This window comes from Gregarina niphandrodes, assembly GCF_000223845.1.
Source record: "Gregarina niphandrodes unplaced genomic scaffold scaffold00012, whole genome shotgun sequence".
Classification (NCBI taxonomy): Eukaryota; Apicomplexa; class Conoidasida; order Eugregarinorida; family Gregarinidae; genus Gregarina; species Gregarina niphandrodes.
Genome location: NW_011645782.1, coordinates 208090 through 231856, shown reverse-complemented (window position 1 = coordinate 231856; position 23767 = coordinate 208090). Strand labels below are relative to the sequence as shown.

Below are 23767 nucleotides of genomic sequence, written 5' to 3'. Positions count from 1 at the left end.
TAAATATGTTTTCTTGGTTCTGGAACGTGTTGACTTGGCTCGGTCTGGCGCACAAGAACGCACGATTGGTCTTCCTCGGTCTCGACAATGCCGGCAAAACCACTCTGCTTCACGTACTCAAGGACGACCGCCTGACCGCACACGTTCCCACTGTCCATCCGCACAGCGAAGAACTCATCATGGGCGGGGTCAAGTTTCAGACTTTCGACCTTGGAGGACACGAAACCGCCCGACGCATCTGGAAGGATTACTTCGCCTCTGTGGATGCTATCATCTTTATGGTCGACGCCTCTGACCGGTCCCGTTTCAACGAGGCCAAAGAAGAACTCGACGTAACCATACACACCCCTGCACCCCGTGGGCCTAAGTTAGTGCCACCCTTGGTCTGAGTCACCACCCACCGCTGTCCCGCCCGTCGAACACACTGACCTGGCCATTGCAGATGCTCCTGAACACGATGGAACTGGGCAAGACGCCGTTTTGCATTCTGGGCAACAAGATCGACAAGCCGGGAGCCACGTCTGAAGCCGAGCTTCGCCACTCCCTCGGATTGATGGAGCACGTCACGTATGGCAAAGAGAAGAAGGACAACCTGAACGTTCGGCCGGTGGAAGTATTCATGTGCTCCGTGGTGGAGCGCATGGGATATGCAGAAGCCCTGCAGTGGGTAGCTCAATTCATCTGAGTGAATTTCTATCACTTTGGATTGACCAGGCGCTTTGGATTGACGAGGGACCTACCATGTACTTCTAGGTGACACCTACTAGGATACGTACACCACCTACTAGGTGGCCGACAAGTAGGGTTTTTTAAATAATGGATTTTCCTCCGCAGTGTCTAGCAGGGATAAAGGAATGTCAAGCTGAAATCACGAACAAAGTACCCCTGATTTTAGAAGGTGTGCATACTGCGTTGACTGCGTGGTTGGCCAACTATGCCAGTATCGTAAAAGGGTTGGCTGAATGCGAAATCGTAACACACACATACCTATAATGTTTGAGTGGTTACCTTTAATGTTTGAGTGGTTACCTTTAATGTTTGAGTGGTTACCTTTTAATGTTTGAGTGGTTAATTTTAATGTTTGAGTGGTTAATTTTATAGACGGATGATATCGTGGTAGCGGATGTGCGTTTGACGGCTGAATCTTTACATTCTTCGGTGCAATTTTTGCTTAGTCGTCTGGGCTTTGAAGATCCTTTGTCGGAAGTTGTGAAAGACGCGCGAGAATTGGTATTCATGTACCAAGAGTTTCTGAGCGTGTATAACAAGGTGAAGAATAACCTAAAGTCGGAGATTCATCCGGAAGCTTTTGTTCGAGATGACAGCAAGGGACGAGTCCCAGGGGCGCAGCCCCGACTGGATAATTTTGAGGAAGACGACGAGAACAACGATTCTGGTTTATATAAAGCACCCCGTCATTTTGCGACCCAACTGGGAGTGGACGAAGACATAGAGTTGGAAAAGCAACAAAAGGATCGAGAGCGTCTAAAACGATCGGAGTTTGTTAAAGCGCTTACGGAGCAGTACACAAGCATGCCACGCATTATTGATGATGGCACAGATGACCTAGATAACAGAACACGGAAGGCCTTGGCCAACTACCAAACGAAAGAGACATATGCTCTAGACAATTATAGCATGCTCGACCGGAAAGATCAGAAAGAATATAATGAGCTTAAAAAGAAACAATCCCTTGCCAGTAAAGGTAGCTATCTTCATGACGTTGTTAATTTCGTCAACGACAAACCCCCAACCCACCCCGACCGGAATAAGACTCGCGCTAAAAAATCGAAAGGCAAAAGATCCGTTAAGAAATCACCCGGCAAGAAACATAAACGCTCATAATTCGCAATGTTTGTATGACACACACACGTGTGTGCGACACACGCGCGCCGTCGTTCAGTTCCCCTGAAAACCTAGGCCGGCGCCGGAGTTCTCCAACAAACTTCCATCTCGCTGCTCTGGCAGCCTCACTCACCTTCGCAATCGGCACTTTTGCAATCTGCATTTTTTGCAAACGGGCCTCATGGACGGGCCTCGCAATGGGCGCTCTTTTGTGCCACAGGAGAGACTTTCATTTTTCCTGGTTCCGGGAGAGGGGCTTTCTTGGATTCTTATTCAACCCTTCGTTCAACCCTCCCTTCGTTCAACCCTCCCTTCGTTCAACCGATCGGTCGGAAGGCACTCACCCTCGGTCAACGATTCCCTTTGTTCTGTCAACATTATGCGATGTGGGTTGTGCTGATATGTTGTGTACTTCCACAACCTGGGGGCACTCCCTACCTCGACGTCCCAGGCTTGGTGGAGTCCAGGCTCTGTTAATAAATCTCCCCCAGTCCCGCCCGGAGGGGTCTCGTCCGAAATAGTCTCACCCGGAGGCGTCATTCCGCTTATTTTGGCGGTGGTGGGGGAAGCTTCCGCGGGTCTGTTCCCCGGGCCTGTTCCACGGGCCTGTTCCACGGGCCTGTTCCACGGGCCTGTTCCGCGGGCATGTCCCGTTCCGCGTTTTCTGACATGCTCGCGCTGCATTCTCTTTCTCTTCACTCCGCCGACTCTCGAGGCAGCCTGCTCAGCCAGCCTCTTCATGCAGCCAGCTCGTGGTCGTGCCACTCTGTATACCTGCCTCCTAGACGCACGTTTCTAAGACATGGCAGGTATACGCGCGTGACGGTCCGAGAGGGAAGCCACGGTGAGGTCTCCAGCGTCCGGGGAGGAGGCGCGTCCAGCAGAATCCATTCGGGATAAGGGCTTGGGCGCAAACCAGTCGCTTACGAAGGAGTTCATCCTCTTCAGCGACACAGACCTACTACTACGCAGCAATTAATGTCGCATGCTGTATTGCGGCACCTTGGGGGCATGCTGGGGGTGGCTTACATCCGGTGGAGGTGGAACTTATATCGGAAGGTGGCTTACGTCGGCGTGTTGGGTAAGTAATGGTCGTTTGCCCGTGGTCTGGGTGGTAGTCGGAACCAGGTGCTGGGAAGGAAGCAGCAGACGCAGGAGGCTACGAGCACGACTACCAGGCTGACGCTGGCCGCAAGGAGGCCGGCGAAAACAAAGACAGAGAAGCGACATAGCGCCCAGCCCCAACGCAGCAAAAACTTGAACAGACTTGCGGGGCCTTCATCGAGCTCCACTCTGTCCAATGAAACGGCCTTACTAGCACGCGCGGCGGCGCCACATAACCCGTCGCAGGGTTCCTCGTCGCCGTCGGGCGGCGCGCCTTCGTCCTCATCGCCGTCATCGAAAATGTCGTCCTGGTCCACCACCAGCTCGGAACCCGTCGCAGGACTCCGAGACCGCAACAGTGAGAGCGAACTAACAGCCGAACTCATTGGCATCAGCAAAGGCGAAACATTGCCAGACTCACCGCTGCTCCCAGGCTGAAGGCTGCTCCCAGGTTGAAGGCTGCTGCCAGGCTGAAGGCTGCTGCTCGGAGGAGTCCGACATGTCCTCGGACTCCGGGGCGTCACGGTCACCGGCCCTGCTCGCGGCGTGGGGGGCCATAACCGCGGTAGTGAGGGAGGTGTATATTGAATGGGTAGTAGTACCACAAAGAGATCTTTTAGCGCTCCCGGGATCAGCCGCGGGTGCCGGTAATAGTAGCCCACCGAGGTCACCACGGAGACCAGTGATATCGCGTGCGCTGCGACGCGGCTATATACCGTCTCCAGCAACTCCTTTAGAGGCGGGACCTGGATCAACGGATTCGCAAACACCGAAGGCAAACTCAACTCCAGGTAAACGTCTTCGTCTTCGATCTCCACCTCGTCCAACGCGTCCTCGCCCCACTTCGACTCCTACCGACACCGCTACTCATAGCTGCGCACTCATCGCTGCGCATTCATAGCTGCGCATTTAAACACGCACACACGTGTGCTGACCATCTTGGGTGTTTGTTACTTTCCAGGTTCGATATTCGCGGAACGCGGAGGACTGAGCGGTTTCATATCTTTGTATTAGGTTGTCGGCATGCAGCATTTAAAAAGGAAATGTGTCCAAATAAAAGGCCTCTTGAAGTAACCACCCTCGCCTCGACGTTGGACGCCCCTGGGCGGCCCCACCTTCCATAATAAAGCTTCCCTGTAGGGAGACGGCTTCGGGGAGGGTGGTGTGCAAAAGCAGAGCAGGCGTGGCGGCGTTGCCGAATTCCTCAACGTCCTGCACCCGCCTGTCCGCGTGCGGGACGACGGTGCTCGCCCTCATGGTCCTGGCAGCAAATCCGCGCAAAGCAAACAACTCATTGGTCAGGAGTCTGGCGCCGACTCGCGGCATCTTGTTCAAGATAGATCTGACCCCAGGGCCAAAGAGTTCCGGTCCGCAGGGTCACGCCTCGGTGGGTCACGGCCCCGTGGGTCGCCGCTCTCAGACCCGGACTCCAGATCCCTCGGCGGAGGCGACCCCCAGATCGACCCGAGATCTGATCAAGCGCCGCAGCAGGCCGGGTCGTCCCCCTGGATGGAGTCTGTGACCAAGTCGGGGATCAAGTCGGTGACCACGTCTGTGACCAAGTCGAAAGCGAAGGCGGAGCGGTCGAGTGGGCGGGCAGTCGTAGCCGGTCCGCGAACGCCGCAGCGGTGGCAGGACTTGGCGCATGGACGGCCGGTCTTGGAGCGTGTGCGGGAGAGTTTAGAGCGTTGTCGTTTGAGCGACGAGTTCCGTCTGCTGGTCGTGAAGGGGTCGTCGGGTTGTGGCAAGTCTTTGGCGGTGCGACTTTTGTGCGAAGAGTTGGTCATTCCCGTGGTCGAAGTGAACCTCTACAACTCCTATCACGAACTGCTCGATGAGACCACCGGGCTCCTTGGATCGACGGATTCCGCCTCCGCCGGTTCCACAGTGGACAGGATCGCGATGGCACTCGCGCGATACCGAGTCAAAGCGGCCGAAGTCCTCAGTCGCTCGGAGCACCGCGTCGCACTTTGGCTCCGCGGCCTCTCAACTGAAATCCACACCGGCGGCCACCGGACCTACCGGGAGGCCCTGCTCAAAGGCCTTGAAATGCTGCAGCCTGACAAGAGGTTATTTGTCATCATTCTAGTCACTCTCGGACGCAATTCCGAATCAAACGATGCCAACTGGATACAGACACAACGTACGTCCCTCCGGCTAGCACCCCCCCCCCCCCCGGTGGTCCCCCCCCCTCCTCCCCTGGTAGGGGACATTGTTTCGGGAACACTTATATCCGTGGCACACACAAACACTTTTAGTGACCGGTAGCGGTATCGGATGTGACGTGATATTATTCCCGGAACCATCTCAGCAAATGGTACAGCGGGTGGCCAAGTACACATACAATAACCAGGTGAGTAAGGAGGATGTGGAGAAGGTATATTTGGAGACGGATAAGGGCGACATCCGACAGGTATTGCGGAAGTTAGACTACCACTTATTCCGTAGGGCGGCCGGTGAAGGGCAGGGCCTTTCTGTGGGCGAGGAGGGTAAGACAGATTCGTGGATCCATCCGTCGCACCTGGTGGCTAAGTTCATTCGGGCTAAGCGGATCCCGGCGGATCTGTTGGCCGATCGGAGGTTGGTTACAAAGGAAGAGTACCGGACTATGGTCGAGGGTTACCGACAGGCCAGCCTCGTTCTACGGCATCGACGTTGTCTAAGGGTGCCCCCCCACCTAGCCGTGTGGCACACATCCTTCTCCACCGCTCCGGTCTTCCCGTGGAAACTCGGCACCTGGTATGTGGAACTCAACGACCTTAAAGCTGAAGAATACTTAGAGGAAGTGCTACAGGACCTTCGAACAATACCATCAGGGATCACGCCACCGTTGGAAGGGACGCCGGAGTTGGGTGGTGGTCTCGACGACCTGTTCGACCGGACGAGCCGTCACCGGGGAGTGGCAGGTATTTTGCCGGTTCCGTTGAGGGCGGTGTGTTTATGGAATCTCAAGCGGACCCCCGGCTTGAAGCTCCTGACGGAGCTGGAAGGTAAACCGCAGGGTTCGGACCTGCTAGGAGGTGGGTCTAGAGATATCGGGCGGCCTAGAGATCCGGTTAGATCTGGGCACTTGGTTGGGGCGGTGGATCCGTCTTTAAGAGTTGGGCGAGGGAGTTTGTGGGAAGAGGCGAATGAGACACTGCGTGTCTTGCCCGATCAGCAGTACGGCGTATTGTTAGACCTGATGGTATCGCAAGTGCCGCACTTCTACACGTCCTTGGAGGACTGTGCGAAGTTGTACGAGTCGTTCGCTCAAGTCGACGTGTGGTATAACCGTGTTTGGGATGACTTGTCGGAAAGGTGTTACGTTCTAGCTCTGGCCGGCGGTGTGCTCATGACTGAACCCGTGGGCGCTGCACAGCGACGGTTCGGAGGCCTAAGCAACGCATTCACCAACATTAATCAACGCCACCTGGATGCATCCGCCACAGCTACCAGGCAGTCACTGCCTCGTAGCAAGATGAAGGCGGACGGAATGTACCCGGACCGAATGTACCCGGGCGGAATGTACCCGGACGGAATGTTCGTCTCCAACGCAGCCGTCACCAAGACGACCACTGCAAAGCAGTCCGTCCTAGAATTCAAACCAGCACTAGCACCCGTCCTTACTCTTTGCTGCGACGACATTGAAGATTTAACATGAAACATTCAACTGGGAAGAACACGATGAATGGGAACAAGATGAACGAGAGGAACAAGATGAACGAGAGGAAGGCCCGATCTAAATGCCGCCTATTCTGATCGTTTAATCTGAGCATCATGCGTGTGGGTGTGTGGAAAAAACAATGTGTCCTCGCTTGTCTTTGACGCTGTGTTGGATCTCCGTCATACGGGTTGTTTGGACGTCGGTTCCCGACTTCCAATCTTTCGAATTTGCAGCGGACTACAAAGCTTAGTAAGCGCCTATCGCGTCACCTGTCCTGATCAATCCCGCGTCATCAATCCCGCGTCATCAATCCCGCGTCATCAATCCCGACTACAGTCATCCATCCAGTTGGCTAAATGGTATTGAGCACGAACGAGTTCAGCGTTACAATGACTTAATGAAAAGCGTGCCGGAAGAGGCAGTGGTAGATTTTAATACCTTTGATTTGGTTGTCGAGAGTAGGTTGACAGAGACCTCCTGATGGTTGGGACACCAACCGTCAACCAACCACGAGGAGATTGGTGTGATGGTTGGTGTGATCACAACTATGTTACCTCTTTCTTGTTGTTTCAGCGGCTGTAGACAAGTTAGTTGACTCTTTGGCATCATTGCTACACAGCAGTGATATATATAGGGAGAACTGTAAGTGCTGATCTTAGCCCCTTTGTTCATATCCTCCTTTGGCTTAGTTGTTCAGTGCTTGGGTCCGGTGGTTTGCAAGAGGTTGTATGGTAAGTCTAAGGGGTATTTTGATGCGGCTATCAGTGGCTGTCGTAAGCTGAGTCTGTTCGAGCGGATCATTGGCAGGGTGCCCAAGCCAGTCCGCAGTCAATGCTCACTTCAAATTTTTTAAAAGCCATGAACGTTTTCGAACCTGCCAGATCAAAGGTACCCCTGAGCATACACACCCCCTGAGCATACACACCCCCTGGGCATACACACCCCGTAGGCATACATTGGAACACGCAGACCGAACATGTTTTAGAGTGATCGAGACGTGCGGCCGATGAGGACAACGTCTGACCAGCAGATGCCACGGAGTTTGGTGGCGGGGGGAGCTTTGCCTCGGCGTGTAGGTCGTCAGCCGATGCCGATGGGGAGTGGCAGTTCCCTCCGTCGCGACCGGAGTGTGGGGGAGGCCCGGCAGCAAACACGGCAGCACGCTGGGATAATCTTGTCGTACCTGCAATCGGACCCGCTGCGTCGTTTTAGCACACGTACGCGTGCGACCGGCCGCGATTCAAGCTGTAGCACAGCCACCACGACTGTGCTGGGAGAGGACGCCGACGACGATGCGCACACGGGGGTGCGAAACCGCGACCGTTCGCTTAGCGACGATCGTTCGATAAGTCGCGAACGTATCGATGCCCGGGAGCCAACCCAGGAAAAACATCGCTGGAACCGTACCAAGTCCCGCGAAGAGGAACGTCCGTCGAGACCCAAGAATTTTTAATGCTCCTCTTGCTGGCCGTCCAGACCCTCATCACGACCGTCCTGTGGAACTCAGCCATCCATACACACCTCCTAGTCGCAAGTGCCATCGGTAAACATCCACCGCCCATACCCCCCTCCCCCCCCCTTCCCCCATGCCCCCGACTCGAGACACAACTTACACTCCTGGTGGTGCCTATGCCCATGCTGCTAATGTATCCCTGTTCGGTATCCACACACTGCGGGTGGGTGATGTTGTTGTGATTAGGCATGACGCTGTACTGGGCTAGTGTGTTGTATATACCGTCGGCAGGTGAGTTGTTGATGGCGAAGGGGTTTTGGGGTGTGGATTTGAACAAGCATCCGAAGGAGCAAATTGATACCATACGAAGTGGGTCATCTGATCCCGAGGTTGTGAAAGCGACCAAGATGAAGCGAATGTAAGTATGTCAATAGTGTGTTGGAATGTTACCGTTGTAGTCCTGAGAGTCTCGGAGTAGTGACGGCGTTTGCATACTTTATTGGAGTCTTGTCCTTTTACGGCTACTTGCGTGTCGCCATGAACTGGGGTGTGGAGAAGGTATTGCGCGTTGACGACTACATGTGTGGTGCGTTGACTATTATATTTACTACCTTTTTGGGGTTTGTGGACGATGTATTAGATCTACGATGGCGCTACAAGATCTGGTTACCGTACGTGGCGGCAATTCCGCTAATTGTGACCTACACTGGTCCGACACACATTCGGCTACCGCGGATTCTGTTGCCTTGGTGGCTCAGGGACCGTCTTGTTTCTGGGGACAATATTACCTCTCTCGGCTTTTCCGGTTCTCCCGGTTCTCCGGGTTCTCCCGGTTCTCCGGGTTCTCCGGGTTCTCCGGGTTCTCCGGGTTACTATGAGATTGAGCTGGGGCTTCTGTACTACGTGTATATGATCAACCTGTCTGCGTTCTACTCGAACGCGATAAATATTTATGCCGGCATCAATGGTTTAGAGGCTGGTCAGGCACTAATATGTAACCTCTTCATCTTAGTTCATAATGTCATCGAGTGTTTCACAGGACCACAGGACCAGGCCTCCTCACATGCCGTCTCACTGATCTACGCCATTCTCTTCATGTACGTTACAACAGGGCTACTGTATTACAACCGTTACCCATCTCGAGTGTTTGTTGGCGATACATTTACTATGCTAGCAGGAATTCATTTGGCTGCATGCGCTATCATGGGACACTTTGCGAAAACTCTGCTTCTCTTTTCGATACCGCAAATATTCAACTTCGCCATTTCCCTACCGCAGCTACTAAAGTTAGTCCCATGCCCAAGACATCGGATACCCACATATGACCCTGATACTAAGAAATTAACGTCATCTAAAAACTGGACACTCATCAACCTCGTTCTAGAAGTCTTCGGTGACATGACCGAGAAGAGACTCGTGTTCGTACTTCTTGCATTACAAGTTGCTTCCGGAATTGTTGGACTGGCAATCAGATACTCACCAGTATACAATGTCATCTTCCAATAATCCGACAAAGGCAAAACTTGCCGAACAAACCCCCTCCTCCCCCCCCTTTCCACCCCCCCGCATGATGGCGACTGTGAAATTTATTACCAGACAACAAATCGACACAATCAAACGGTATACTGATATAGTATGTCTTGCCGACCGGAACATACAGTGTATGGTTTTGACGGAGAAAATGTTGTGGCCTGATTGGACTAGTATGGTCAGTGTCGAAACAGCATGATCCGCTCTTGAAAAAAAATGTAACCGGTATAGTGTAACCGATATAGTGTAACCGGTATAGTGTAATCGGTATAGTGTAATCGGGAATAATCATATCCCCCCTTTTAACCACCCCCAGGAAATACAACAAATGCCCGTTCACCAGCCTCGCTGAAGATGGGTTTGGCAGCGGCGGACAGCATATGCTGATCTATGTACGCGCCGCCGGCGCAGCGGTGCACCGGCGCAGCTGTGCACCGGCGCCGATGCTGGTTTATCTAGCCTTGCACCACCTGATCTAGTCTTGCAGCACCTGTTTGACAGTACGCGAAAGCCGCGAACGCCTTCGGCAGCACGCAAAAGCGTTTGACAGTAAGGTTAGATAGTTCTCAATAAAGGTTGCACACGTGTGTGCCGAGCCGTTTGGGACACATGTTCGGCAATGTCTGGATGTTGAAGTTGCTGATTTTCGTGGCAGTGACGGCGCAGAGTTCTTTGGTGGCTGACAGTCGGTTCGTGAGCCGTAGTGAAGGTTTTGTGAGTGGTCGCGGGTTACGATTGCAGGAGTTGGCGCACCGAAAGACGGGTGCACGGTTAGTAGTGGTGGTACCAAAAGAGAAGGACAAGGAAAAGGGTTTTGCTGTAAGTTTCCGGACGCCAGCGGTTGATGACACTGGAGTGACACATATACTGGAGCACTCAGTTTTCGAAGGCAGCAAGAAGTACCCTGTCATGAATTCGATTTCACATTTCGACCGTTCATCCATGGCCACCTTTGTGAACGCCATGACGGCCCCGGAGACCACCATGTACCCCGTCGCCACCGTCGACGCCCAGGACCTACTCAACCTCGCTTCCGTCTATCTCGACGGAGTTTTCGACCCCCTAATTCTCACCGATCGTACCGGATTCGACCGCGAAGGCTGGCACTACACACTCCGGCCACCCGGGGTTGGAGGACCCACATTGGCGTATGGTGGAGTAGTATATAATGAAATGAAGGGGGTCTACAGCAACCCCAAAAGCTTGGTTAGTCGTACAGTACGACGTCTGCTATATGAGAATTCCACATTAGGACTAGAGTCTGGGGGTCATCCAGAATACATACCGTCATTGAGTTATGAAGACGCCATCAAATACTATAAGCTGCACTATCATCCTTCAAACGCCTACTTCTATTATTATGGTGATCTTGACCGGTTCAATGAATTGCTCGATCTCATTGACCATTACTGCAACATGTCCCAACTTCGTTTTCAAAAAGAATTCAAAACTCTCGGTGAGTGGATACCGTCCAAAACGGCCATCAAGCTGCCTCAGTTGCCACAGCGATCTCAACCTTGGCCGAACCCCACTTCTTGGCCGAACCCTACTTCTTGGCCGAACCCTACTTCTTGGCCGAGCCCAACCCCGTCCTCTTACCAGTTCGGTAGCTTCGTACCTTACACGGGCCACCTGTCTACGTCGCCTGTGGGCAGCGAAGACAGTCCGAACGTGAAGGTGGTGCGGCAACGAGTACCTAGCACGAATAACAAATCCTCAATTCGTGTGGACTCACTGATCGACTTTGCCAAGAACTACTCCGCTTGCGACCTACAAGCTATCAGTGTCTTGAGCTCCCTTTTCGCAGCCACGAAAGAGTCTCCGCTTTGGTCACGACTTGAGGCCGAGCATCTCGGCGAACACGTGGTCGGTGGCAGCATTTCCACCGCGTATCCGGCAGTGCAGTTCGCACTTCAAATCGATGGCGTAGACCCCGACTGGGTGTGCCCCGAAGAGGAAGAGGAAGAGTACTCGGCACACATGAACAAGTCGTCTCCATTCAGTCAGCCGGCAGAAGGTCATACCTCAGAGGGTCATCCCTCAGAAGGTCGGGGTCAGCGACATTGTGCGGGTTTGGGTATCGCGGAGTACTTATTACAGATCATTGACGAGGAAGTGGAGCGTGCATCCTTTGATCATTCGCGAGTTCACAGTTTGCTTAAACGTTTAGAATTCTCTTTAAAGGCGCAACGTTCCACACGTTCGACGCATGCGATCGAGGTCTTCGAGGACATAATTGACCCCTGGATTTATGATGACGACGTCTTTAAATTGCTGGACACTGATACTCACTTGTCCTGCGTGCGCGCGCGTTACAGCGAAAATCCCAATTACTTCCGTGAGTTATTGCACAACTTGCATCCATTGAGGGGTAGAAAGGTAGTCGTCATGAAATCCATTGGCAATAAGGAGGTTTCTAAAGAACGGGAACAGAGCGAGCGACTTAAACTACGAAGGATACAGAACACTATGAAGCCTACGGAACTTAAACAAATCGCTCTCTATGCACAACAGCTTGAAGATGCCGTCAATGGAGGCGATTCTGACGACAACCTTGCCACTCTACCTACCCTCTCTATTCATAATATTAACCCCAACGTTGACGAAGACTCCTATCAACTCCATCTCCTCCAACCCAGCAGCGCACATGTGCAAAGAGACACACTCTCTTTTCACATTCCGACAGCGAACGATCCGATACAAATACGGGGCAGACACGGGCAGACGCGGGGCGGGGATCAGACGCTGCATGAGTCCCGACACAGCGCCGAACATTGGCTCAAGTACTTCTCCGGACTCAGAGGCCACGTGGGTCACACATCCGATCTCTCTCCAGAAAACCTCCATGGCGAGGCACTACCCGCTGAAAAGCACGCCTCGAAAGAGCTAGCCGCAGACGAGCTGCCTCTGGAAGAGCTGCCCGCGGATGAGTACGATCTCGCCGGGCAGGCACTCGTGCTCAGGCACACAGCCTCCGCGTCCGGGCCAACCTCGCCATTTGGTGACGGCGTGGTCGAGACGCAGTGGTTCATTGAGGAGGCGGCACCTTGGGATAGAGACCGGGAGGTTGTAGGCTCGGAGGTAAGGGACCTGAGTCCTTTGGGAGACCTGAGTGCTTTGGAAGACCTGAGTCCTTTGGAAGACCTGAGTCCTTTAGAGTTGGTCCGAGCAACAGAGTCGTCATCGTCGTTGTCTGATGGGGTACCTTTGTTCTATTATCCGGCGTCTACTGGAGGGTTGGCATTTGTGACGTTGCACTTTGACTTAAGTGACTTGGGCCTGGAGGATTTGGCACATGTAGGTTTGATTAGTTACTTATTCAATCACGGTTATGTTGCCAATTATTCGCCGAAAGAATTGCGTGAAAAGCTAGATGCGTATACAGGCGGGCTGTCATTTGATTGGTTTGTGAAGGAGACGAAGCGGTTCCGTTCGGATCAGGTTTCCAGTCGGTCGGAAGGTGCGGTTACAGGCTCCCTTAAGTTCCGTTGTCTGCTATCGGATCTGGAGATCTGTGTGACCTTGGTTGAAGATATTTTGCTTCGACCCAACTTTGAACACCCTGGCAACGCTGCAATCGCACTCAATTGGCTGAGCAAGGAAAAGAACTCACGTGAGGCGCTCCCGCTTAAAAATCCCAACTCTGTCGCCTCACAAAAGGTCCGCGGCCTCGTCAACCTCCGTAGTCGCCTCGTAGAACTCATAGACGGAGTCGACTCGGTACAGTTCTTCCTGAAACCTCTACTCGATGAAGTCACCCAGCACTCCGCCTCTCAACAACAGTCGGAAGCAGGTGACAAGGACACACCACAGAACCCGCCGGCACAGTCTGGCTGGCAGTTCGGATTGGGCAAACGGTTGAAGCGAACCTGGAGTCGAGTGTTAGCTCAGCAGAACCTGGCCCTGCAGTTGACGGGAGACGCGGGGTTCGCGGAGGTGCGGGAACGGTTGTTGCGTTTAGTGGATAAGTTACCGACACGTGTGGGAGAACCGTCCTACACCTTGGCTGGTGGACGTCAGGACCGGCCTAGTGTGTGGTTGCAGGAATTGCGGGGTCACTGGCAACCGGCGACAGATGGTGTCGCACAGACGGTAGCTGCGGACATCCTTGTCAACTACAACTATCTCTTGGTCCCTCTACAGGCCGAAGGTGAGGATACTCACATGCACTGGAGCCTGTGTGCAAAAATCCTGGGCAACAAATACCTCACTCCACGAGTACGCATGGTCGGCGGTGCATACGGCGTCTGGAGCACCTACAACTACCATGATGGCTACCTTGTATTCGGCAGCTACCGCGACCCGCACCGTAACCAGACCTTCGAGGCATACCGCGCTTCCGCACCCGTCCTTGCCAAAGTCACTCGCCCTGAACTCGACGGATACGTCATCCGATTCGTAGCAGACATGGACAAACCCGCCAGCGCTCTCGAAAAAAGCAACCGACAATTCAACCGCTGGGCCGAACATGTCACACGGGCACAACGCCAAGCCTACCGCGACGAGATCATCCACCTTGATCTCCAACATGTCCACCACTTCATGCACGTCCTCAACCAAACACTCGTCAACCAAACCGGCATCAAAGTCACTGTCGGAACCAACTAGACGCAGGATCGAGACCTGCCGACCGCACCAGACCAGCGACGCAGCAACCGAGCACTACGGACCGTGGTAGTCCCAGCGGAGATCCCAGTCAAAGTGGAGACCCAGTCGTCGGGGTCAGCTTTCTTCTCTAACGCTTATCAAAGAAATGTAGGAACGCTGGGGCAGGTACAGAACGCTGCTGCCTAAAGATAAATGCTTACTGTCACAGAAACCGCTTACTGTCGCAGGTCCAGCACGTCATGGCGTTCAAGACCTTCTTCAAGCCAGGAGATTTGTTCGTGCAGGTAATCGCCTTACAACCCTCGGAATGAAGACAAATCCCCTGTACTGTTTCCGCCGTCAGACGCTCTGGGATAGTGGTCGGCAGTCGCTGAATGCTCGGGCACATTATCATAAAATCGTCTAGCTGAATGAACTTGTTACCGATTGTTTTTTGTCCGATCAATTCCTTCCTATTTCGATCTGCAATGTCGCTCCATTTCCCAGTAACCCCCCCCCTTCCCCCTGTGGTGCCCGTCTTCCTTCCCTTGAGACGAGGTTGACCGACGCTGAGCCAGCCCTTACTGTAATGTTGACTGTGCTGTATAGTACCAAGGCATTGAACCTCTATGGGAACCTCATCTTCCTCGCAATGAGATCCGTCGACATAATATTCGCCATCTACATACCTCTTGTTGAGTATCCAGTGGCCGCAAGTAGCGCTTGCAAGGACTTGAGCTGTCTTTTCACACGCAATCTTTGTCAGCTCCGACACGTTCCGGGTCTCTTCCTCTGGCGGTATCCGATCAATGATGTTTGGGTCCACCCGGAATCCGAACTGCGGGATCACCAAACTCGTAGCCGATTCGGAATCTGCCGATTCGGAATCTGCCGGCTGGCCAACAGTTGAATGGAGCAACAGGGAGATCCAGCGCCAGCGCATACGCGTTCTCGGCACAATCAGCCTCAACGGAGGATCAGTCTGGGTAATTTCCTCGCGTGGGGTGGGTGGCAACGAGTCGGTGGAATTTGTTCATTTTTAGCCGGATAAATGAGATGAATCGGCTCAGTGCTGCGTTTTTGCTGAGGAGTCTACCCCTACCGTATGCTGAACGCTTGGTACGCTCCCTGACTTTGGAGTAAGCATCCCTTGCAGTTCCTGATAGCGCGCTTTTTGGTCTGCCGCACACGTGTGTGCGCGTGAAGTTCGCTTGCAAAATGCTACGTGTTCTGGTAGTAATGGAAGTGCCATGGCGGATTTCGAAAGATTGACTAATATGGATGGTTTGAATGAGATCCAGAAGGGGGCGCACAGCGTTGTCCCCTTGTTGGCTATTTTGCGATTTATCGAGTATTGGGAGTATCCGGCGAATCCCGCGATGGGTCCCAAGCCTCAGAATGATTGTTGTTTCGGATGTTTACTATCCTACATTTTTCGTCACCGCCATTGGATAGAGCGTTGGACTTACCACGATTCGAGTATGACCAAGAATCTTTGCCAAATGATTTTGGACCAAATGGTGATGGCGCTGTATAGGCTTAGTCTGAGCGAAGACTGCCATTCCGATTACGTCACTCCCGACGGTCGTTGGAACGCAAAGCTGCTGGCTGAAGTGGGCAGCGACCACGCTGCCAGCGGCGCGGCTTCGGGGACCAGCGAGCCGAAGAGTGTCACTCTCTGGAACTACTTTGCTTACCAAACGCGGCTCTCGTCCCCGATACAAGAGCGCGCGCACCTTCCACTTACCCTAAACGAAATGTCGGACAGCGAAGAAGACCACCGTCCTGCGCCAGGCGACTCCCGTTCAGCAGCCCAAACCGCGAGGACTGCACGTCCAAAGATTCGTGGCGTTTCTACAGGGAGTCTGCAACAGCCGCAGGCACCTACACGAAGAGTGTCGCCCGTCGGTGGATACCTCACAACCACACCCACCAACCAAAATTCCGCCGTTCAGGGTTCCGCCGCCCAAAGTTCCACAACCCAAAGTTCCACCACTCGATTGGTCCGAAGACCGGGCGAAACTGTGCCTCAATGGTCTTCGGAACTTGAACTGAATAAGCCAGAGAGAAAGACACTCCGGTTCCCTAAGCACGACGATCCTCGACGTGTCATTCCGTCTCTGTGTAAGGGACACTACCTCCTGGACGTGTTGAAGAAACTGAAAGCGCTGGACTGCTTGGAGCGGTGGGCCAACTTCCGCGAAGCCCTCTGTGATCACCTTCTAAGCCAACTACTCCCCTACGTGAAAGGAGACCCCGGAACGCTGGTCCCCGTCCCCTCCCTGACGCTCTTCCTCTCTCTGGCCCACCCGAATCGAACCATACTCCGGGGACTGCTGGCCTCGCTCCTGATCAAGGCGTCGTGCATTCTGCTACGGCACCACCATGTGGCCTTCATCGGACTGATGATGGACACTATAGACTACGAGGAACGCGTAGAGACATTGGAGAAACAAATCTCGCTCCAGGCGTCATGCTTCCTCGTCGCGGACCCGCCGGAATCGGAGCAAGCTGCACAGTCGGATGCCGACAGCTCGGTTTATCAGAGCGCAACTGGTGGTAGTGCCATTGGCGGTTGCGCTTCTGGTGTTAGTGCCGCTGGTGGTAGTGTCACTTACTGTATCGCACAAAATTTAACCAAGTCGAACAACACTACCGTAGACACTACAGCTGAGACTGAGGCGGCGGGGACTGAGGACAGGGAGTGTCTGAGTAGTCGGATAACGAGCGGCTTTCTGCGGCGGTTGTCAAGTCGGAAGTTGCGTGTGTCGGAAGAGGAAGAGCCGGAACGGTCTCCAGTGCTGTTGCGTTGGCTATTGTTGGAGCGGTGTGCTTGGTCGCGGCTGGCAGTGCTGACTTGGCATTGGTTCTTCGAGGCGCGTGTGGAGGAGGATCTGGAGGCTGTTTTGTTGCTGGATGGCGTTGGGCATGAGGAGAAGTTGACGGTGCTGCGCCTCTTGATTTTACGAGTGAACCGGGACCTGGAGTCGGGTACCTTTCTGCGCGATCTAGATCCGGCGGGCGCGAATCGTTTGTGCGACTCGGCGCTGCTCCCACCCGGACGTACCGCCAGCAGTCTCGAACACATGCCCACCGAAGGCAGTCTGGACGACTTCCCCTTCCCTGACCTGCTCGAGAAAGGGGGTGGGGGAGAAGCTACTGGGCGGGAGACAGATGCCATCATGCGGGAGACAGATGCTACCGGAAAAGAGACAGATGGTATCGGAGGGGACAATTCCGGAAGGTTCAACCCCGGTAGGGACTTCTCTAGCGCTAGAGATTTCTCTACCGGAGGCGACTTCTCTATCGGGGACGACTTCTCTACCCCGAGAGATTCTTACGGGGGATATTCCCCTTCTGGGGGATATTCCGTGGGTGAGTCTTGTGGAGGGGCGGCGGCCAAGTACGAGTTGCTTGCTCGGGCGCGAGGGTTGCCACTGCAGAAAACGTATTCGGTGGCGTGCACATATTTGGCGCAGTTCGTGAGCATAGACTGCGACCTCCTGCTGCGTATGATGGCCGGGATCGACACCAAGGGCCTGTTTGTGCATCCGTCCGGGCGTGGTAGTCGGTCTAAGTACTACGACGAGGACTGCTGGCCTTATGACGTGGGCGAGGAGGAGGAGCCGGGGCGTCGTTGGTCCTGTGTGATCAAAGAGTGCGTGATCCCGGTCGAGTACCATTGGGTTCCCAGCCGTAAATACCTCAAGTACGTCCTGGGCATTATGTACAACTGCATCCTGCACGGGCGCAAAGAGTGGCTCATCCTCAAGTCTTACCTACAGACCTATTCCGAGTGCATGCCCTCGCTCAAACTCGTCGACCACCTCCTCCACCAGGCGGACGACGAATGGCTGCAACTGCGCCGAAAAGCCGCCCCCGTACGCGCCACCGGACGCCGACGGTCGCAGGCACAGAGCCCTCTCGCTGGACAGGACCGCTCCCAGCCGGCCGCGAGTCTATTGGGCCCGTGTTCTTCTGACGTAGCGCCTGGCGCCGGGAGTCTAGTCGCCTCGGGGGCCCTATTCGCCCCAGGTGGCGAGGTGGAGAACCAGTCGGAGTTAACTGAGGGCCGGTCGGAGAAAACGGAGATCCAAGTGCACTTCACAGGCAAGGTGGCGAGTGACGCGGTGGATGGTGCGAGCGAGCGTGGTTGGAACTCGGAGGGCGCGTCCTCCAAGTCGGAGGCGGCATCGAGGGCAGCTCCCTTGCCCTCGTCTGCGGAGGGAGGGGCCGCGAAGGGTGGGTCTGAGGTGGACTTGTATGCTTTGATTCCCGACTTGGATTCGTGTTGGACTGTGCTCAGGTGCATCATCGACGACGAGGTATGTCGCGGGATTCTGCAATTTTACGAGAGCGGGTGTATTCTGGATCTGATTGAGTTTGTGACGTTGAACGTGACCAGTCTGACTTCTGCGGTAGTGGGATGGCTGAAGTCGGTTTGGCAGTCGTTTCAAATGACTGCGGAGTTGGAGTCTCTTATCTCTGACGCCATTCTGTATTCATTCGATATGTACGTGAACCGAGTGGAGGACAGCGCCAGTGGTCTGCTGTCGGGTCTGGTGGCAGATGTGTTGGTCGCAGATGTGTTGGAGAAGGAAGCGTTGGTGGAGACGGGTCCGCTGGTGGGTCGAGCCTCAGGATATTTTGACCCGTATCAGCTTACAATGTCAATGAAGTTTTCGCTGATGTTGGAGACGCTGGCACCGTATCTGGGTGTTCAGTCTTTGCAGAATATGGTGGAGTACCTGATGATGTCTAATGTGGCAGTGTGTGGAGTTGCCGGTGAGCGTGGGAAAGTGGGTATTACTGACCATTTGTCGCGAGTGGGAACAGGTAGTCAGGTTGCTGCTTGTCTGTCTTTGATGGAGGAGAATAAGGGGACTCTCGTTTGGCTGCCATGTATCAAGGTATTGTTGAGAATTTTAGTGGAGCGTTATGTGCCTGAGAGTGTTCGTCAGTGTTATATTGATGACGTGGATGAGGTGGATGAGAACACACTGCGCGAGGTCAATGCGTACAAGTCGTTGCGGGTCTTGGCTGATAAATTGATAGCGGACCTCCGGTGCAGCATCCTGAATATTTCCGGTCACCGGGAGCACCTGTGCGCTGCGTTGGAAGCACTGCACTCGATCCTACTGATTCACACCACTTGCAACACTAGCCTGCTTAGCAGAATAGTACAAATATGGAGCATACTCCGGACGCTTTTAGAGGCTCCGATTAAGGTCAACGAAACATACTTTCTCACTTGGAAGTGGGTCCATACGGCGTATCAATATGCTCCCGTCTTCACAATTAGCACGTAAGCAGCATTCCTTCCCGATTTAGTGCTTGAATTGAGTGTGCTGTAACGAGTTTCTTCTCCATGAATGCAGACACTGAGTGCTTGATTGTTTACGGTTGCAGAGTGGGTAAAAACGTTATAGAAGACACATACCAGAAATCATTAGTGCTGGGTATGCCGGAGTTCAAAATCTTGATGGAGGATTTAAAGAACTATGCGTCCTTTTCAGAGACGTGCGCTACGGGTGGGTAAGTTCATCTTTTTGGTCGGCGGGCCCCGTGAGTTCGGAGGGGCGGGCCCCGTGAGTTCGGAGGGGAATTGGAAGCCTTGCTGAGGGTTAATTGGCAACCTCGTTGAGGGTTGGTTAGGCGAATTTTGCCTTGTGCCGGGCAGCTAGGCGAATTAATATTGCGATGGATGTGGTGCGGAAGGCGTTGCTGAATCCGAAGCAGTTGCGTAACGTGTGTGTGGTGGCACACGTAGACCACGGGAAGACGTCAGTGTGTGACCACCTTGTGGCGAGCAACGGGTACATTGCGGCGCGGTTGGCCGGAAAGACGAGGTTCATGGATTCGCGAGAGGACGAGCAGCGCCGGCTTATCACCATAAAGTCCTCCTCCATTCCGCTGCTGTACCGACCTTCCAGGGGTACTGCCGAGTTGAGTGGGATTGTCGAGTCGAGTAGCTGTGAGCAGCCGGTTGACGAGTACGTCATAAATCTCATTGACTCGCCGGGACACGTGGACTTCAGCGTGGAGGTAACGGCGGCCACGCGTCTGTGTGATGGGGCGTTGATTGTGGTGGACGTATTGGAAGGCTTACGGAGTCAGACTAAGAGTGTGATGCGTCAGTGCATCGCGGAGGGATTGAAGCCAATGTTGGTACTGAATAAAATGGATCGTTTGTTCGGCGAGGCGCACATGTCGCACGGAAATGCGTACACACATCTTCGGGATGTGGTGGAGAGTGTGAACGCATACTTGCACAAGTGTGTGACTGACACACACTCACGTGTCAGTGAACGAAATGTTAGTAGTAAAATGGACAACGAACACGGCGGTGTAGGACACGGCGGTGTAGGACACGGCGGTGTAGGACACGGCGGTGTAGGACACGGCGGTGTGGATTATCTGGACGAGGTGTACAGCGCGTTGTCATTCGACCCGGTTAAGAGGAATGTGTTGTTCGCCTCCGCCTCTGACGGCTGGTGTTGTGGGAGTGCAATGGCGGCAGAGACATTGCTGCGTCGGCTCCGACTGCCTCGATCCAAGTTGTCTCGGTTGTTGCCGGTATGTTGGGGCGAATGGTATTTGCATAGGAAGTCAGGACAAATCTCGCGACGGCCGTTCAAGGGACAGGCAGCGGACGCTACAGTAGGGGCAACCCAGCTACTGCAGACGCTGGAACAGGTCTATAAACTCAATGCAATTCCCCCTGACGAACTCGCTCCCTTCATCTCCAAGACAGCCGCCTTCCTTCAAGTGGAGATCTCCGAACGAGAAATACGTGACTGGACTCGTAAACCAGGCACCGCCGCCGGAGCCCTTCTCGCCAAATGGGCACCCCTGGGCAAAGTCCTACTCGGCGCCATCGTTGCTGGCCTTCCCAGTCCCGCAGACGCCTACGCCGCACGCATCGAACACATCGACCGAGTCGGGCCCATCGGCGGCGACTCACAACACGACGACCCCGACGCCTGGGAAACCGAAGACGAAGACGACCTAGTCGCAGATTTGGGCGAAGACCTGAGCGCGGACCAGGACAAAGACGTGAGCGCGGACCAGGCCAAAGACCTGAGCGCGGACCAGGACAAAGACGTGAGCGCGGACCAGGACAAACACCTGAGCGCGGACCAGGGCGGAGAGCAAGATTATCATCAGGACGCTAGGGATGTCGACCATGATGGGGACGGAGACCACCACCACCATCACCAAGACAATGGGAAGCTCGACCACGATCGGCAAGTCGGCTGGGAAGGTGGTATAGATGCGCAAGAGCTGTTAAGGAAACCATGTGTGGTGTTCATCGCGAAGAGTATGCATGCACAGCTGGGCAAGTTGCGATTGACGAGTGATTCGTTGCACGGGCGCGAGCAGGCGGGGGACTTCGTGGGATTCGCGCGAGTGTTCGAAGGCCGTTTGCACGAGGGGCAGCGATTATTTGTGAACGGGTCAGAGAGTTCACAGGTGACAGTGAAGCACCTGTTCGTGCCAGTGGGCATGGATTTATGTCCGGTGGCCGCAGTGGGGGCGGGTGCCATAGTGTGTATCGCGTTTGATGAGAGTGGTTACGAAAGCGCGAACTCGGTGGACGCGACCGTACGGTGGCTGTTAAGTCTAAAGAAGGATACGAAGGATCCAGAGAATGTCAGCCGCGGCTTCAATGCAGTAGATCGCTGCGTCACACTTTCAGAAAACGCTCGCCAACGACCCCTGAGTAGCATCTATCTTAAACACCCCGTCGGCTCGCTCCGTTTCGGTGTTACGCCGGCTAATCTTCAGGATTGGCAAGCCTTCATCTCGGCCTTGGCTCTCCTCTTTCGCGCGGACCCCGCTGTTAGTCTCGAAGTAGCCACCGATACGGGAGATTTTATTGTCTGCTGCCAGGGCCAAGTCCACCAAGAACGGGTCGTCCAGGACCTACACCAACTTTACTGTCCTGAGATCCAGCTCAACATCACGCCGCCTCTAATTAGTCTCCGTGAAACTGTCTGCGACCCCCCCGCCAACCTCACCCTCAGCAAGTCTGCCCGCGAAGCGGCTTTCCCACCCTGGGCTGGTGCCCGGCCGCAGGTCGTCGGATCGAGTCCGGGCGAGGGCGCCCTCGCTACCTCCTTGAGCGAGGGCGCCATCTCCTCCGGCGCCATCTCCTCCGGCGCCACCTCCTCCGGCGCCACCTCCTCCGGCGCCACCTCCTCCGGCGCCACCTCCTCCGGTGCGATGGTAGGCTCTTGCGTGAGCGGTGACAACTGGGTTATGGCAGAGGCGAGGCCAATGCCGGCCGAGCTGCTGACCTTCATGGACCAGCATGCGGCGGTGTTGAACGATGTTTTCCACCAGAAGATGGTCACGCCCAAGGTGGCGCACTTCATGGCCCGCCGGCGGCCGAGTCGGCGAGCGCCACGACCACCGGCTTTGCCGCCGCTCCTTCCGGGTCCGTGTCAGAGCGAGATCGAAGGCGACGGGTCCTGGTCTGTGCGGGAATGCTCGGAAGTAGTGTTGGCGCACATTCAGAAGTTGTCTGGCATGAAGAGTGGCAGTTGCGTGGGCGTGTGTGTGAGCTCTGACAGTCGCACGGTGGCCTTTCTGGCGGATGCTCCGAACGCAGATGTCGTGGGCGCGATTCCGGGTTCAGGCGCAGGTGCTGATTTGGTTGGGGGCAGCCCGCGTGCGGTGGAGGCGGAGGCGGACTTGTCGGCATTGACGACGGAGAGCAACCTGCGGTCACGGGTGCGGGGAGGGCGAGCGGCAGGTCCAGGTTCAGTTCGGGCGGAGGAGGTCGCAGGTTCGATTCCAAGGGATGCCGAAAGTCGGCGTCGCGAATTGAATGTGGACTGGTTGCGGGGTACTTTACGGGAACGGGCGGCATTAGCCACGCGGCACGCGTTAGACAGCGCAAGCCGACGCGGGCCGATCTGCGAAGAGCCAGTGCGGGGTGTGATATGGACGGTGACGCAAATGCGAACGGCAGAGGCGGAATCTTCGACGGGCGAGCCGGCGACTATGCCAACGAGTTCTTCTGCATCCCGGGTGGCGACAGGGGCGCTAGGACCGTTAATGGGTTGTGCCAAGACGGCGATGCGGAACGCGATGGAGACACGTGGTGCGGTACGTGTGTGGGAGTTGATGTTGCTCTTTGAGATCCAGTGCAGCGAGGAGGTGTTCGGGCGAGTTCATGACATTGTGAGTAGCAAACGGGGTACTGTGTTGAGTCAGGACATCCAGGAGACTACGCTGGAGTTCGTGCTGGTCGTGGAAATGCCTTCCAGCGAGTCCTTCACACTCTCCGTAGAACTCCGCAAACACACCAGCGGTAAAGCCACCTTTATCCCACTCCGCAGCTACTGGAAACTCAACCCCGATGATCCCTTTCCCGAAGCCGTTCTATCTCCCGAAGAAGAAGAGGAAGCAGGCGCCAAGGTTGTCGTCTCAGCCAACGTACCCCGAAACCTCCTCAACCTCGTCCGCCAACGCAAGGGCCTCCCCCTCGGCGGCAAAGTCGTCGAAGAAAGAGCAGACAAACAACGCACACTTGGCAAAAACGTCTAACCCAGAGGGCGTGGGCGCGGTCCCCACCCCGCGCGAAGTGTTCCCCC

General features: G+C 54.8%; 9 protein-coding genes across 9 annotated transcripts; 7 read left to right on the top strand and 2 right to left on the bottom strand.

Moving 5' to 3' along the window:
• Nucleotides 1–5: 5 nt before the first annotated feature.
• On the top strand, nucleotides 6–685 carry GNI_072980 (putative small GTP-binding protein SAR1; the record flags this gene model as incomplete). Its single annotated transcript, XM_011132075.1, has 2 exons — nucleotides 6–332; nucleotides 443–685. The coding sequence occupies 2 exons, from the start codon at nucleotides 6–8 to the stop codon at nucleotides 683–685; spliced, it is 570 nt and encodes a 189-aa protein (XP_011130377.1).
• Nucleotides 686–816: 131 nt separating this feature from the next.
• Nucleotides 817–1845, top strand: GNI_072970 (hypothetical protein; the record flags this gene model as incomplete). The annotated part of the gene is made up of 2 exons (XM_011132074.1): nucleotides 817–972; nucleotides 1102–1845. 2 exons carry the CDS (start codon nucleotides 817–819, stop codon nucleotides 1843–1845), a joined length of 900 nt encoding a protein of 299 aa, XP_011130376.1.
• A 1064-nt stretch (nucleotides 1846–2909) lies between these two features.
• On the bottom strand, nucleotides 2910–3981 carry GNI_072960 (putative transmembrane protein; the record flags this gene model as incomplete). The annotated part of the gene is made up of 2 exons (XM_011132073.1): nucleotides 2910–3800; nucleotides 3904–3981. 2 exons carry the CDS (start codon nucleotides 3979–3981, stop codon nucleotides 2910–2912), a joined length of 969 nt encoding a protein of 322 aa, XP_011130375.1.
• A 477-nt stretch (nucleotides 3982–4458) lies between these two features.
• GNI_072950 (Rad17 cell cycle checkpoint protein) lies at nucleotides 4459–6592 on the top strand (the record flags this gene model as incomplete). The annotated part of the gene is made up of 2 exons (XM_011132072.1): nucleotides 4459–5092; nucleotides 5208–6592. The coding sequence occupies 2 exons, from the start codon at nucleotides 4459–4461 to the stop codon at nucleotides 6590–6592; spliced, it is 2019 nt and encodes a 672-aa protein (XP_011130374.1).
• Nucleotides 6593–6734: 142 nt separating this feature from the next.
• On the top strand, nucleotides 6735–7076 carry GNI_072940 (hypothetical protein; the record flags this gene model as incomplete). Its single annotated transcript, XM_011132071.1, has 2 exons — nucleotides 6735–6844; nucleotides 6944–7076. 2 exons carry the CDS (start codon nucleotides 6735–6737, stop codon nucleotides 7074–7076), a joined length of 243 nt encoding a protein of 80 aa, XP_011130373.1.
• A 971-nt stretch (nucleotides 7077–8047) lies between these two features.
• GNI_072930 (putative N-acetylglucosamine-1-phosphate transferase) lies at nucleotides 8048–9554 on the top strand (the record flags this gene model as incomplete). The annotated part of the gene is made up of 3 exons (XM_011132070.1): nucleotides 8048–8138; nucleotides 8295–8466; nucleotides 8507–9554. 3 exons carry the CDS (start codon nucleotides 8048–8050, stop codon nucleotides 9552–9554), a joined length of 1311 nt encoding a protein of 436 aa, XP_011130372.1.
• A 633-nt stretch (nucleotides 9555–10187) lies between these two features.
• On the top strand, nucleotides 10188–14186 carry GNI_072920 (peptidase; the record flags this gene model as incomplete). Its single annotated transcript, XM_011132069.1, has 1 exon — nucleotides 10188–14186. The coding sequence occupies one exon, from the start codon at nucleotides 10188–10190 to the stop codon at nucleotides 14184–14186; it is 3999 nt and encodes a 1332-aa protein (XP_011130371.1).
• Nucleotides 14187–14388: 202 nt separating this feature from the next.
• Nucleotides 14389–15199, bottom strand: GNI_072910 (hypothetical protein; the record flags this gene model as incomplete). Its single annotated transcript, XM_011132068.1, has 2 exons — nucleotides 14751–15199; nucleotides 14389–14648 (listed from the first exon to the last, which is right to left on the bottom strand). The coding sequence occupies exons 1-2, from the start codon at nucleotides 15106–15108 to the stop codon at nucleotides 14389–14391; spliced, it is 618 nt and encodes a 205-aa protein (XP_011130370.1). The 5' UTR covers nucleotides 15109–15199.
• Nucleotides 15200–15221: 22 nt separating this feature from the next.
• On the top strand, nucleotides 15222–23720 carry GNI_072900 (putative elongation factor-like protein; the record flags this gene model as incomplete). Its single annotated transcript, XM_011132067.1, has 4 exons — nucleotides 15222–15304; nucleotides 15403–19470; nucleotides 19575–19700; nucleotides 19850–23720. The coding sequence occupies 4 exons, from the start codon at nucleotides 15222–15224 to the stop codon at nucleotides 23718–23720; spliced, it is 8148 nt and encodes a 2715-aa protein (XP_011130369.1).
• Nucleotides 23721–23767: the final 47 nt, after the last annotated feature.